The sequence below is a fragment of the Phacochoerus africanus genome, chromosome X (assembly GCF_016906955.1).
Source record: "Phacochoerus africanus isolate WHEZ1 chromosome X, ROS_Pafr_v1, whole genome shotgun sequence".
Lineage (NCBI taxonomy): Eukaryota > Metazoa > Chordata > Mammalia > Artiodactyla > Suidae > Phacochoerus > Phacochoerus africanus.
The window spans coordinates 94,409,518-94,425,679 of record NC_062560.1 but is presented as its reverse complement, the minus strand read 5'-3'; the positions used below and the strand labels follow the sequence as shown (position 1 = coordinate 94,425,679).

The 16,162-nt window shown below is 46.1% G+C and overlaps 1 protein-coding gene across 1 annotated transcript in view; it reads left to right on the top strand.

The window, feature by feature from the left end:
* AMMECR1 (AMMECR nuclear protein 1) overlaps window positions 1–5,974 on the top strand; it is a 112,110-nt gene extending 106,136 nt beyond the window's left edge. The window contains exons 5-6 of the mRNA XM_047764146.1: window positions 618–714; window positions 3,707–5,974. Of these exons, the coding sequence (XP_047620102.1) occupies window positions 618–714; window positions 3,707–3,821 (212 nt within the window). The 3' untranslated portion in view covers window positions 3,822–5,974. The remainder of the gene's footprint in view (window positions 1–617; window positions 715–3,706) is intronic.
* The last annotated feature ends 10,188 nt before the right edge of the window (window positions 5,975–16,162 follow it).

Below are 16,162 nucleotides of genomic sequence, written 5' to 3'. Positions count from 1 at the left end.
CAAGCAGCTATCTGAAGATCTGGGTTGCTTTAGAAAATGTCTTAATTCTGTAGTTCCACTCCGTGACTCTGTAAAGCAGACCTGAGAGGTAGAGGGCCTCGGGTATGAGTATCCATCCTGTGTCAGAAACAATAAAAACGCCTTTGAATACTGCACACAGATGCCCTTGATCGACTACAGAAGATGCTGCTAGACATGGCAATGACCATGAGTTAGTGTGGGAGTCCTAACTACTACTGCGTTGGCTCAGTGAGGCTTTTCCCTCCCTTTTAAAGCTGTCCCTGGTGGAGGAGGGCACAGCGTTTGTGGTTTGTTATGTGAGACACGACAGAGCCGTTACTGCCAGCCTCTTGGGTTCCTTGCCTCCGAATGCGGTTGAGATAAAGAGGCCAAGGTTGCTAGCCATCGGGGGTAGCTAGGATATAAGGCGTACTGGGCGGTACCTGCTTCTGTACCCGATGCAGCCTTAGCTCTTCTGTGTGACTGTTTTTAGGACCAAAGGGGTTGATGGCATTTGGTGACAGTGATCGCTGACCTCTACAAAGTCATTTTGTATTTGACCACAGGTGCTCGTTACATGTGCTTGACTGGTATTTTATCTGGTCTACTCTCCACAGGATGGGACCATATTCAGACCATAGACTCCTTACTGAGGAAAGGAGGATACAAAGCTCCGATTACTAATGAATTCAGGAAAACCATAAAACTGACCAGGTACAGAAGCATTTCCTAGTGCAAGGCTGCCTAGTACATTTTGATGTGTATACCTGTAACCTTTTGATTTCTTTGGTCTCTCTAACTGTGCTTGCTTCTCTTTTCTGAAACAGAGTGGAAATGAATGGCTGGGCCATACTGAGGGGCGGATAACAGTGGAACCTCTGCTTGGCAGCAAAGCCTGTATGATGTATGGGCCCACCCAGCCCATCTTCACTCTGTGTGATTCCTTTGGCTTTGCAGAAGCCAGCCCTCTGAGCCTTTAGACTGCATTATTGAAGACAGTGGCCCGAATTAGCTACCGGTTAGCTTTTGCCATTGCTTAGCAGAACCCCAGGATTCTGATAAGCAGTCCTCAAATTTGAATTTCACCTTAGAACTTTGGCAGAGATAGAGAGCTTGCTGGAAAACACAATTGAGCTAGACTCACACATGCTAAATGAATTTCTGCACAGGCCAATAGGGGGACTTATTTTAAAAGGAAAAGATCGAACATTTTCGGAAAATGGGTTGCTGTTTCCATTTCTTTTCATTCCACGGAACCACATGGAATGCCTGTAGTTTAAAAACGGACTCTTCTCAGCTCTGAGGAGTCACAGATTTGAAAATGCCTCCATCTCGGCTTTCTCTGAGTTCACTTTCTAGGAGAACAGAAGGGCATGTACAAAAATAATTGTTAATATAAGACAGAATGTGATGGATGGCATGAGCTCATGGAGCAGGGAAAGAGGAATTCCAGGAGGGGTTGGGGATAACAGAAAATTCCAAAGAGGAGATAGATTTGAGGCTGGGCTTGAAGAATGAGTAGACTCTTTGACAGGTGGAGAGTGGGGAGGAAAGGGATGCACTTAAACAGAACTTTGTGAGTCAAGGTATGTAGGTGGCGAGGTACAGAGCAAATTCGTTCAATAGTCTGATCGGGTTGGTCTTTCAGTGTACATAGGGAAGGCGGTCACTGGGCCAGATGTGGTCCAGAAGGTAGGTCAGGCCAGTTCATGGAGAATATGAAGGTTAAACGTGATTCCATAGGCACTTGGTAGCCATCGAAGGGTTTGAACAGATGGATTTGGGGACATGTAAGATTGAAATAGGAAATAGGAAAATTCATTGGGAGACATCCACACTAGGTGAAACGGGAGCATCAACATGAGCTGTGGCAGTGTGCTGGGAAGAAAGGAGGGAAAGGAAAATATTGGGGAGGGGGAGGAAGACTTAGTCATCACTCAGAAGGAGGGAAGGAGTTCCCTTGTGGCTCAGTGGGTTAAGGATCCAGTGTTGTCACTGCGGTGGCTCAGGTCACTGCTGTGGTGCATGTTCGATCCATGGCCCAGGAACTTCTGCATGCCACAGGCGCAGCCACACACACACACACACGCACAAAATCTAAAAGAGAAGTAGGGGAGTTCTCGTCATGGCTCAGTGATTAACGAACCCAACTAATATCCATGAGGACGTGGGTTTGATCCCTGGCCTTGCTCAGTGGGTTAAGGATCCGGCGTTGCCATGAGCTGTGGTATAGGTTGCAGACGTGGCTCGGATCCCACGTTGCTGTGGCTGTGGCGTAGGCCGGCAGCTGTAGCTCCGATTCGACCCCTAGCCTGGGAACCTCCATATGCTGCAGGTGCAGCCCTATAAAGAAGACCAAAAAATAAGTAAAATAAAAAAAAAAAATAAAACAGAAGCAGAGAAGATAAGCAAGTCAAGTCTTTCATCTAATAAAAGGGGCCAAAGCAGTTTCTTTAACCAAGAGAGGGAGCACAATGAGGAGAGTCCCACGTGTGCACTGATTCTGGGTTTGAAGTGCTTCCTGACTTATCTGTATCGAAATGTCCAATAGGTCACTGAACACGTAGGTGCGGAGGGCTCATGGCCAGAGACGGGGATTTGAAATCATTGGGAAGGAGGACATGGTCGAAGCTGTGAAGCCCAGGTTCACTGAGCCTGGACAGAGCATAGGGTCAAAGGAACCGAAGGTGGAAATGTAGGAAAATTCTACAAGGCAGGGCTAGGAGGAGCAGCCAGAGACATAAGGAACAGTCAGAGAGGCAAGCAAGAGAACCAGGGGCGTATGGAGCTGTAGACCACCAGGCACAAGGGAGCTTCCAAAAGGGACTGGTGAGCAGGGTCCTAATGGAGTGGCAGGACGGCCAGGTGGCTTCTGACAGAGCGGGTTTCCGCGGAGGAGCGGCAGCAGAAGCCAAGAGGCACTGGGCCCAGGGGCAGTGTGGGATGAGGGATTGAAGGTGGAAAATACATGTTACTCAGAGTTCCCATTGTGGCTCAGAGGGTTAAGGACCCGACATTGTCTCTCTGAGAAGGTGGGTTCGATCCCTGGCCTTGCTCAGTGGGTTAAGGGTCTGGCATTGCCAATGGCTGTGGCGTAGGCCTCAGCTGCAGCTCCAATTGGACCCCCAGCTTGGCACGTTCACATGCCATAGGTGCAGCCGTAAAAAGAAGAAGGAGGAAAAAGTACATGTTACACGTTACGCTTCTGAAAAGTGTGGCAAGGAAAAGAAACCTGGAGATGGGAGAAAGAGGGTTTAGATACCATGACAATTCAGACAGTTTTTTTGGTTGTTACTATTTTCCCTTAATGGCAAGACCTGAGGTGTGGAGAGAAAGAAAGGACTGGAAAAAGAGGCGGCGACGGAAGATCCCGGAAGAAAAATGCCATGCATGCCTGACAGTAAAAGGCTGGCTTTCCCCTGTTCTCACCTGCTAGCTGACCAGAGCCGCGGTGGCAATATCATGTCTAGAGCAATTTAAACAAGGAGTAGCAGAGGGCAAAGGGCCCGGACTCGGACTCCGGATTCCCGGATCCTGATCTCAGCTCTGCTGCTTCTTAGCTGTGTGACAGCGCACACGTCCCTTCTTCTCTCTAGGCCTGTTTCCTGATCTAGAAAATTATCTCGAAGGGTCTCTCCAAGCTCTGACTTGCCCCTATCACCTATCTCGTGACGTTAACCCTGACTCTTCCCTGACTTTCTTTCAGGTACCGTAGTGAAAAGATGACCTTGAGCTACGCCGAATACCTTGCTCATCGCCAGCATCATCATTTCCAAAATGGCATTGGGCATCCCCTTCCGCCGTACAACCATTATTCCTGACACTGAGCCGCACAGCCAGTCACTGGGCCTCTCTGCAGACCTCTTCCCAGGAGACCCTACCCCTTCTTGGTCTAGCTATCTCTTTTACTGTACCATTTTATGATGATAGTTTCCGTTGCCATGGTGAAGCTTCGACATCGTCAGTTAAGATCATCATGGTAACGGGTAGGAAAGTGGCATTTACTAAGCAGATCCTGTTTTATTATTTTAGATCATTGATTTTTTTTTTTGCAGCATATATGAATTTTGGGGTTTTCGTACCTTACAACCTTATATAGAATTTTGCTTTGCTATATCTCAGTCAGGTTTATCTTTCTGTCCTCCTTTGCCTGCCTTCCTGTCTCCTTTCCTTCCTTCCTTCCTTCCTTCCTTCTCTTCCTTCCTTCTTTTGACTGTGGATGGAAGACATTGTGCAGTTTTTAAGGATTCCATTTAGGTGTTTCTTTAGTTTTTTTCCTCAGTAAGATAGATCATTTTTGATAGCTGTGTTTGGGAGTAATTCATATCAGATTCAGGTATTTGTATATTACTCTTGAATTTGTCTAAAATTCATTTTGCTACGAGAGCTTCGTATGTGGGTCTTTCACTCCCTAAGTATATGTTTCTCCCATGGATAAAATAGATGAACTTTTCGTTCTAGTATAGAACATTCGAAGGTCCAAGACAGGACTTGTCACAGAGAGTGAGAAATCATTTATGCCTATCGTGCTGGGTATCATAGGAAAAACTGCCTCATCACTTTATAGAATCAACTTACAACCTAAAACACTGTTTTAAGGAATTACAAGCTACCTTTGAAATATGCTACAGAAATCATTTCGAAAAGCAGCGAATATCAGGAAGAGAACAGATACAGAACTTTAGTGCCTTTGAGAAGACTATAATTAAGTGGAATTAAGAGGGATTAGAAAAAAGGCAATTTAGAGAAATATTCTTGTAAAATTGTATTGTTTCTATATATGAAACAGCAGATTAGACAAATTGCTTACTCAAGTATTTTTTTAAGCTGAAAAAATTTATTTTGAGCAAATAACCAAAAAGAGACATTTGTCTATTATATATTAACTTAAATTTGTTAGCTTTAGGTTTCAGTAAGTCAGTCGTGATTGGCCAGAGACAATTGTAGCTGCCATTTCAAGAAATGGCAAAGCTAATCTAGTGAAACAAAAGTTCATTCATGCCGTGCTTTCAGACATGTTTGTCATGGGGACAACACTGGAGTTTTAGAAATACTATAAAATCGCTTGAATCTCTTTCTGCACTACATACTTTAGAGAGAAACACATTTACTATATTGATGTTATGTTACACCTATGAAAATGGATTGGCATTTAGATATATACCATATAGTATAGTTGTTGGAGCCCAGCTCGTTTGCAGGGCGAGTTTTCCCGTGACGCATACATACAAAGAGAACTTCCTAATGTCAGCAGGAGGTCTGTATGTATATCCCCAGGGAAAACGACGGATTTTGGAGAAAGATTACCTTCATTTTATGGTAGTGAATATGTGTGTGTGTGTGTGTGTGTGTGTGTGTGTGTGTGTGTGGCGTGCGTGCGTATGCAGTATGTGTGTAAGAAAATTTTTTTCAAACAGGAAACAAATATATCAAGTAATGAATATATGTATGGAGCAGAATATATGGTCTAAAACTATGAGATGTCACTGAATATCAAGATGGCGTAGCTTATGCATGTAGTTGCTGTGACAGGTGACAGACTGCTAGTTCAGAATTTGAAAACCCTTTTCTAGTTTGTGTGATTAATGGGCTGAATTCCTTCTGCTTGCCCTTGCGGGAAAGCAAACTGCTTGTGTTTTTCGATGAGAGTTCTTAGGAGTGTCTTGATATTCCTTCATCCACAGCATCTGTTGTTGAAATAACCATTTTCAGTTGTGATGCCTTAACTAAGAAGCCAATTGTTAGCCTGAAATGGAATCTCAGTAGCCAGTTCCATTGAACCTAGACATGAGTCAGAGAAAGCTAGCTGTTGGGCTTTAGAAAGGGATTTTTGAGTCCTTTCATTTCTACTTGGGAGCATTTTGGAGCAGATTAGTCTTTTAGTATGAAAACAAGTGGCTACCTGATGGACATTTTTTTCTTGCCCTTATAGGGAAACTGAGCACAAGCTGAATGATATTGTCTGCTGCAAAAAAAAAAAAAAAAAAAAAAAAAGAAAGAAAAAAAAAGAAAAAAGAAAAAAAAGGTAAATAAAACAAGCAAACTGAAGAGAGACAAAATAGACCAATATTGATCCATCTTATCCATCATCTCATCAGTTCCACAGGCTCCTCATCCTGGGTGAGCTCATGGTTAGAAGTTCTTTTTTAAAGAAAAGATCTATTACATACATGTATGTGTGTGTGTATACTTACACATACATACATACATGTGTGTGTTTATGTATTTAACGGTGCTAATCAATCTCGAGCAGGTCACGTGACTGGTCATGCGGACTCTAAAATCATATCAGATTTTTTAAAAAATTCTTGATATATGCAGATGTTATACAGATTTTCTTACCAGTGTAATAATGTTATACTGAAGAAATAACCATCCTGCAGGCTTCAGAGGACGAGGTCAGCAATATTTCCCACCATGGCTTGGGGGAAAAGGATAGTTTTGTCTCCTTTTGTATTCAGATTAATGCACAGTGCATTGTTGTGTCTAAGTAGCTGTTGACTAAAAGACTTTGTAGTGTAAAGGGTGTTATACAAACTTGTAATGGTGTGCTTCAAACAAATGCTAGATCCTTTCACCTTCGTCGTATATTATAAAGCTGTTAAATATGTGGTTTGAATGAACTTTGAACATGTTGAAATATGTAGCATGTGTTTTTAACTCAGACGAAGATTCTAATTGCACAGGTTGTATTCTAGCCAGTTGTGGTTTATTTTGTTCAGAAACACAAATGTGAATTGCACTCTTATCACCAGAATATTGTATAAGTTCAGTGATCTCGAAACAGCTCAGAAGTAATACTTGAACTTCAGTTGAGTAGCACAAAGTTTACATAGCCCCCCCTTTTAAATGTTAATCAGTTCCATCTCTGTTTTCTGTTTTCAAATGCAACTGGGTATTTTTTCCTCTTGGAAAATTGTACGTATTTTTGCTTTGGTATGTAGCAAAAGGCTTCCATTTCTGGAAGGGTTTTCTTATTCTTAAACTAAGGTCAGCCAGGTACCAGATTCTAAAAGAACAATTGCCACTCCCCCTCCCCGCATTAAGTGGCCTTCTGACTGCACGAAACTGTGCTACCGCCCTGCCCCCCCCCCCGCCCCCGCCCCCGCCCCCGTCTCCCTGTCCAGAGAGGCAGGTGTAATCGATGGAGGAAGTGCAAGGCTTGCTCTCTACACCCCCCCTCGCCCCGCCCCGCTTAAAGCAGTCGTGGGATTTGCAGTCCAGCGCATACAGCCCCCGTGCCCAGCACACCGGAAGTTTGTATACTGGCCTCTTTTCGTGTCTTCAAATGTGCAGGAAATGCGCAACTGTCATCTGGAATCGGTTCCATCTCTTCTGTGTGTTAGATCAAACCAAAGAAGCCCCCAGCCATGCCCAAATGCTGCTCCAAAAGCCTGCCTTCCTGTCCTTACAAAAACCTTGCAGGATTAAATGTGTTAACTTTTTTATTTTTGTACAGTTTCTAAGTGATTTTTGCTAGTGATGTTAAATTGAATTAAGTTTATTTGAGGGGTCTGAGCACCTCCTCCATTGAAATAAACTGGTGACTTTCCTTTTATTTTTTAAACGCGGAAACCCGTTGTGTGCCTCTCGATTTAAGGGTTTCTGATTACATTATTCCTACGACCAGCATTGATCCTTTATATACAAAGATATGTTTTCCTTGTTTTTTATTACTGTTTCAGAAGAAAATAAACCTTTTATTTTGCTCTGGACCCAGTAACTGCGCTGGTACATAGACGCACTGAGAAAACAAACTTTTGTAACCACCTCTGACTGTTTTTGTATATGAAAGTTGATTACTTTTGAAATATTTGGATCTAGTTTCTAAGTTATTTTAGTGTTTTATATGTTCCCGGAAATTACTTTGAATCGGTCACCAGCATAATGAGTTCTTGGTGATGCAGCGGTGAGACTTGTAATGAGCAAAAGCTACCTGGAGTAGCTCTTTTCCCCCCTTTCGTAGGACCCTGTTTTGATTACAGTAAGACATCACAGATTACCTGAAACCCCTTCAAGTATAACTAGATCCTCCTTCCTTCCACATCTAATTGCTTAATAGTTTGAAGAAACTATTGGAAATGGGCATTTTATATGACATGTATGGCTTTAAAAGATTAAAAATGAAGAAAAAAAAGAAAAACGAGAAGGTTTATGTGGGTCTGTAAGGTATGGCTGTGGAAAGATATTGTAGTAGTTTTGACACTATTGTTATTACCTTTAAAATCATTTACCCAATAAAATGTTAAAACTGAGTTACCATTCGTTGTTTCTTTCTTTTCTTTTGTTGTCTTTTTTAGGGTCGCACTCGCGGCCTATGGAGGTTCCCAGGCTAGGGGGTTGAATCGGAGCTGCAGCTGCCGGCCTACACCACAGCCACAGCCACAGCACCGCGGGATCCGAGCCCACTGACTGAGGCCTCAGATCGAACCCACCTCCTCATGGATAGTAGTCAGGTTCGTTACCGCTGAGCCACAACGGGAACTCCCTAATTTTTTTTTTCTATTTCTTTCCAAACTGGAACTCGGGAAACCACACCTGCTTACAGCTGCTCCCCTACCATATGATCTGCTTAAGTCCTTCTTTGGCCCAGCCCTGAATCCTGCCTTGGTGGTAGAGTCTAGCCTTTATTGGACAGTCTCCCCTGGCCACGGATCTGAGGCAAGCGTCAGACTTGAGTTCCGGTGGCAGCATGGTCATACTTAAGCCAGCTCCAAATTCCTTCAAGATCAGCGTGTTCCTACTGGGTGTGAGCCTTGAGAGCCGGGCGGGGGGCTGCAGCAGCGGTGCTATCCAGCGCCACCATCCGGTGAGAGTGGGGAAGGCTTTCTTCTGCCATCAAGGCTTTGCCACATCCTCAGTATGGGACAGAGTCTGAGAATGCCCAAGAGGTGGCCACTTGGAGCTTGTCCACACTCATACACACACTGCGCACATCCACTTTTCCACCTACGGTGGGGAAGGAGCTGAATCCCATTCACAACTGGAGCTTGGGGAAAACGCCTGCATAGCAGGCGAGGCAACTAGAGCTACTGACTTCCAAAGGCCAGATAGGGAGCCTGCGTCAAGCAAGGGCTCTCTGGGTGTACTGTCTCCATCAGCTGTTGCCTTATCTCTTCTTCTACAGGAAAGCCACCAAGGACATTGTTGAAATACCTCTGGCTCTAAATCATTTGCTGCCTCGGTTTCATCATGCATATTTCAGGATTAATTGCTAGTGACTATTATTCAGGGCAATTCTGTTACATTGCCCCCAAAGCCCCGCTCGCTCCCCGTGCGAATTTGATGACACGTGCTTGTGTCAATCACAGTGGCTAAAAACTGCCATCTCGGATCTAGGGGACCATTGTGGGTTGAACAGTGCTCCATCAGGGCAGCCATCTGCTCAGGGCCAGTTTCATCACTCATGTTTAATGGCACACAGGATTTTTTTTAATGATTTAAATGATATTAATAGGCTCAGGTAGAATGAAGTAATTTCATGAGCCCACAACATTCTTTTTTTGTAACGTTAGTGGTTAACTCGGTGGTCTGGACAGATTTTGCCTTTAGTAATCACACTCCGCCTACCGAGATTCTTCCCAGAGTTTCAGCATTTCCTCTTTAGCCTTCATGCCCCACTGGGCACCTTTTAAACGACTCCACTGCTTCGGTGGGCATGACTGTGTGCGATGCAGCAGTCAGTTCCTCTCTGTTGCTGGAAAATACGATCTATAGGCAAGGGGTCCCCTCGCTGGAGCTAGGGGGAAACCTGCTGTAAGGAAATCATAGCAAGATTCAGAGCCACCCGTCAGGAGAGCCCGGTGAATGACTGCCACGCAGGGACTGGCTTCTCCCACTTGCTACAGCTCTGACCCCATGAGCCGAGACAAGCGAGGGTTTGGACCAAGCCCCGATGGCTTTGCATCTGTTTGCCCAGGCTGTTCACCGGCCGGAGCAATAGCTGAACGGGATGATGCAACTGAGGCAGGCCCGGGGTACACTGCTTTGGCCCCTCCATTCAAAGGCCTTCCTTGATCTCTCTAGCCCCTGGTACACTCCCCTGGTCCAAACCCCAAGCCTGTTGGAAGGAATCTTTCAAGAATCAGAAACAACCGCCTCAGCACCCAAGCCAGTCCACCGCCTCATCCCAAGAACTTAGTTATAACTATGTTTAAAAGTGACCTTTAGGAACTCCTGCTGTGGTGCAACGGGATCGGGGGCATCTCGGCAGTGTCAGGACGAAGGTTCGATCCCTGGCTGGCACAGTGGGTTAAGGACCTAGCGTTGCCCCAGCTGTGAGCGGCATAGGTCGTGACTGTGACTCGGATCTGATCCCCGGCCCGGGAATTCCATGTGCCGTGGGGCAGCCAAGTAAAAAAAAAAAAAAAAAAAAAAGACACAATATTTATTACTTTGAGTACATTGACTCTGCGTCTCAGATTGTTTAAAGGGACCCACCCAGAGGGCTGGTGGAGGGCATGCGCTTTATGTAAACAAACACTGACCTGAGCTCGCAGACTTCCATCGAGACGGATGATCACATCAGCCCGACAGAGGTTGGATGGAGGGAGGGTGCGCTAAGTCTGGAGCGCGCTGGGCGGTGGCTGCGTTACGTGCCTCTCTGCTCACAATGGCCCTGGTGTCCTCGGGCTCCCGTGCCCACTCAAGAAGGACGCAGCCGAGTCACGAGGGGCTGGCAATTTGTTCAGCCTCTGGGCTCCCTCCATGCTGGGAGAACCTCTTCGCTTTTTAATCAAGATCTCAGCTGGCAGCTCGTTAGGTTACAAATAGGAGACTTTTAAAAAAAGAGTATTTCATTGTTATAAAGTACAAATGTATACCAGGTATTTAGGAAGGGGGATGAGAATGACAAGGCTGTTGGGGTGACTATAAAAACGGGTAACTGGGGTGACAGATGACAGTTGCAGTCACGGTTTCAGCGCTCCGCTGATTTCCGTCTTGCTTGGGTTGTACAGCAGCGAGAAGGTCCTGACTGGCAAAAAGAAGAGGTTGTATCTCACTTGTACAGTTTTGTGAAGGCGAGTCCATCTTGGCCTAATTTACGAAACCCTGGTGCAGTCACAACCTTCGGAGCCGGGCCTGACAAGGCCTGAACAAAGTTTGGGCAGGAGAAGCATCATTCTTTTTGTTGTTGTTGTTGTTGTTGTTGCTATTTCTTGGGCCGCTCCCGCGGCATGTGGAGGTTCCCAGGCTAGGGGTCGAATCGGAGCTGTAGCCACCGGCCTATGCCAGAGCCACAGCAATGCGGGATCCGAGCCGCGTCTGCAACCTACACCACAGCTCCCGGCAATGCCGGATCCTTAACCCACTGAGCAAGGGCAGGGACCGAACCCACAACCTCATGGTTCCTAGTCGGATTTGTTAACCGCTGCGCCACGACGGGAACTCCCCGAGAAGCATCATTCTTGAGGGCTGAACAGAATATACCAACCCGATGGGTCTTGCTGACCCACTGGTGGCCTTCAATTGCCACTCTGAACGTAAACGCATTAGCTGTTTGCGTTAGGCGGGGTTTTTTCTCCGTTTTTATTACCGTTTTAAAATATTATGCATTTAAACACCCATTTTTTTTTTGAATCGGATGTTTATGGAAACTTCAATCCGTTCCAACAGAATGCCAGGTCCCACGGGATGATCTGGAAACCACTGCTGCAGGCCCAACATGCCCAGTTATTTTGAGAGCCTTTGGCAAAGCATCATTTCATCTCCTTTTCCATTTTGGCCTTTTCCTCCCAAATGTCAGGCTCAACGTGATCCATCAATATTTACTGAGTGCCTGTCCCCCCGCCCCCCCCCCCCCCCCGAGGCATGGCACCGTGCTTGGTTTCAGAATGAAGACAGTATCATTTTGTAAGACAAATTAACAGGGCACCCTGAGCTAAGAGTTGTGAGCGGCATACCAGTTTGGTCTAGCTGGCCAGAGTCATGCAGACGGGGGCCCAGGCGACTTCGGGCTGGCTTTATAGGGTTTCCCTGAATGGCTCCCCGCCTCAGAGTGGCATTAGAGCAGAGCTGCAGCGGCCCAGTTGGGAGACCACCCCAAAACCAGGCACAGTCGCAGTTCTTTGAGTGGAGGCGATGATTTGTTCCCATGAGGCTGTCTTGCTCCAGAGCAGGAACAGCCAAGGGGGTTGGGAGACAAATGACGTGACTGTCTACATACATGCACCATGGCCTTTGGAGGCGGAAAGTTTTGTTTCTTACGACGAAACTGCCCTCTGAAAGGCAGCAGCCCCGTCCCGTGACTGGGGAGAGAAACGAGCAAAGAGAGGCTAGGCCCTTTGCTGGGAGAGGCTGAAGAAAGTTTGCAGCATGCCTGCTTCTGAAAAAATGACCCATAGGCAAAAACATCCGTTCGTGGGGCAGGAGGAGAGGGAGGATAGTCGGGGCGCCCCGCCCAGACGGGGAAATCAGAGTCACTCTCTGAATCACCCGCTACCTAGAAAGGGCAGGAAGGCAGTATTAAATTTGGATACTGTAAAACAGGAAACGCGACTGGTTCACAATAGAAGGTTTCAATCACATTTGAACTGGACGGGAAGCTGCTGAGAGTGGCAGCCATTGCCCGAACGCCAGGCAGATTTGAGACTAGGAGCTGCTAGGGCCACGTGCCCTCCAACTAGCATTTCCATTGCAAATGATATTCGGGAATGATCCAAGGTTAGCCCAGGGGTCCACATGGGGGAGTGGCTCGGCACAGGAGATGGGGGCGGCAATCAGAGGCCCCACTCCCACGCATCCTAGGGCGGAGTAGAAAGGGGGTCTCTGGACTGGGAAGAGCGGGGATCCCCTCTCCTATGTGGAGGACGGTACTGCTGTGAGGGAACAAACGGTGCCCTAAACCTTCGCTATTCAAACCTCCAAACCAATTCCAAGAAGCCTGCGGAGAGACGCTGTCACCCCACGGGCAGAGGCCGCTGCAATGGCCCCTTTCCCAGAATCATGGTCCAGGACAGCAGCGAGGGGCCCTTGTGACCTGTGCCCATGAAGCCATGGCCCTGGGTGGCTTGGTTCTTGTTCAGCTTGCCTAGCATGCGTGGTCCACGTGGTCGGAACGACGGGGTGGAAAAGCGGGACAGGGAGTTAATCGAAATGTTCACAGAGGATGGGGCTGCTCCTGCGGAGCACACGGGCCTCATCCGGCACGTCCTCCCCCATTTGGGATCGTACCACTCCAGAAGAATCCGTGGCCCTGCAGGTCAAATAGAAAACTGCTAATGGTCAGCCCCAGGCTGAGAAAGTGCAGGCAACGCATGTGCTCTTGGGAAGGTTACAGAGTGAGTTTGGTAAGCGGGGTGCACAGCACACTGAAGAATTGTAAAAAATTTGCTTTCTCTTCACCTCCTTTTGTGTGTGTTTGTCTTTTGGGGGCCACACCTGCGGCATATGGAGGTTCCCAGGCCAGGGGTTGAATTGGAGCTGTAGCCGCTGGCCTACGCCAGAGCCACAGCAACCCCAGATCCGAGCAGCCTCTGCGACCTACACTGCAGCTCACGGCAATGCCAGATCCTTAACCCACTGAACGAGGCCAGGAATGGAACCTGCGACCTCAGATTTGTTTCCGCTGAGCCATGATGGGAACGCCTCACTTCCTTGTTTTGACGTTAAGTTAGGTGAGATCCACATAATGCACAATTCACCACTTGAAAGTGCGCAATTCAGTGGTATTAGTGTATTCACAATGTTGTGCAACCACCAGCTCTAGCTAACTGTAAAATTTTTTCATCAGTCCAGAAAACACTCCATCTCTAGGAAGAGGTCACTCCCCATTCTCCCTCGGTCAGCCCCTCAGAAACCGCTCATCTTCCGTTGCCCTGAGTCTGCTTATTCTGGACATGTCATATCGATGGAGTTATACAATGTGTGACCTTATGTCACTGGCTTTTTTTTTTTTTCTCTTTTTGGCCACCCCCGTGGCATAGGGAAGTTCCCAGACCAGGAATCGAATCTGAGCCAGAGCTGCAACCTACGCCACAGCTGCAGCAGTGCCGGGTCCTTAACCCTCGGCGCCAGACAGAGGATCGAACCAGTGCTTCCACAGAGACAAGCCGGATCACTAACCCACTGAGCCATGGAGGGAAATCCACTGGCTTCTTTTACTTAGCGTAACATTTTCGAGGTTCACCCAGGTTGTATATTTCCGGACATGATTCTTTTTGCTGGCTGCATAATATTTCATTGTATGGATATATCACAATTTATTTATCCATTCATCCACCGATGGACATTTGGGCCATGTCAATCACTTGGCTCTTATAAATAATGTTGCCACAAACACAGGTGTCTAAGTTTCCATGTGGATGTATATTTTCATTTCTCTTGGGAATATTCTTAAGCATGGAATTGTAGGGTCATATGGTAATTCTACCTTTAACTTTTGGAGAAACCATCAAACTGTTTTCCACAGCAGCTGTACCATTTTACATTCCCACCAGTATGAGGGTTCCAATTTCTCCACATCCCCACCAATACCTGTTATTATCTTTTTTTTTTTTTTGTCTTTTTCGGGCCGCACCCGCAGCATATGGAGGTTCCCAGGCTAGGGGTCGAATCGGAGCTACAGCCACTGGCCTACACCACAGCCACAGCCATGCCAGATCTGAGCCACGTCTGTGACCTACACCACAGCTCATGGCAATGCCGGATCCTTAACCCACTGAGGAGGCCAGGGATCGAACACACATCCTCATGGATACTAGTTGTGTTCATTTCCACTGAGCCACAGTGGGAACTCTCCTTTTGTCTACTTTTTAATTGTGTTGGCTTTCTGTTAAATTTTCAGAGTCCTTCATATCTATTCAGGAGGTTAAACCCTTATCAGATATATGATTTGAAAATATTCTCTCCCATTCTGTAGGCTGTCTTTTTCACAATCTTGATAATGTCCTTTGGTAGACAATATTTTCAAAATGGTTATGAAGTCCAATTTATACATGGACTTTTGTTGCTCATGTTCTGGGCGTCAAAAATCTAAGAATCCATTGCCAAATCCTAGGTCATGAAGATTTACCCTGTGTTGTCTTCTAATCGTTTTTAGCCCTTGGATTTAGGTTGTTGGTCTATTTTGAGTTAATTTTTGTGCATGGTGCCGTACTGCAATGGTTAGTTTTCTTAGGCTGAACCATCCTTGTGTTCCCAGGGTAAATTCCACTTGGTCACGGTGTAGAGTCCTCTCAGTGTGTTGCTGGATACAGTTTACTGGTATTGTGTTGAGGATACTGGTCTGTGGTTTTCTTTTCTTGTGGGATCTTCGGCCCACTTTAGTATCAGGGTAATGTTGACCTAATAGGATGTGATATGAAGTGTTCCTTCCTCTTCTACTTTTTGAAAGATCGTGAACAGGATTAGTGTTAAAACCTGAAATATTTGGTAGAATTCACTGATGAACCCGAGTTGGGAGTTTTGAGTTGGGAGGTTTTGGCTTGTTGATTCAAGCTCTTGTTACAGATCTGTTCAAAAGATCTATTTCTTCTGGAGTCAGTTTTGGTAATTTGCATGTTTCTAGAAACTTCTCCATTTCTTCAAGACCATCTAATTCATTGGCAAATATAACTGTGTATAGTGTTCTCTTATAATGCTTTTCATTTCTGTAAGGTTGGTGGCAACATCCCTGCTCTCATTTCCAATTTTAGCTGTGTGGGTTTTTTTTTTAATCCTTACTGAGTCTAGCTGAAGGTTTGTCCATTTTGTGGATCTTTTTAAAGAACCAACAATTGGTTTTTATTGATTCTGTTTTTTTCCTATTCTCTATTACATTTATCTCTGCTTTAAGCTTAATTCTTTCTTTCCTTCTTTTTTTTTATTTTTTTTGGTCTTTTTGCCATTTCTTGGGCCGCTCCCATGGCATATGGAGGTTCCCTGGCTAGGGGTCTAATCAGAGCTGTAGCTGCCAGCCTATGCCAGAGCCACAGCAACGTGGGATCTGAGCCGCATCTGCGACCTACACCACAGCTCACGGCAACGCCGGATCCTTAACACACTGAGCAAGGGCAGGGACCGAACCCGCAACCTCATGGTTCCTAGTCGGATTCGTTAACCACTGCACCACGACAGGAACTCCTCTTTCTTTGCTTCTGTTGGCTTTAAGGGTAGCCTACTCCTTTTTCTAGTTCCTCAATGTGTCAAGTTAGGGTATTGATTTCAGAGATGCCTTTTTAAT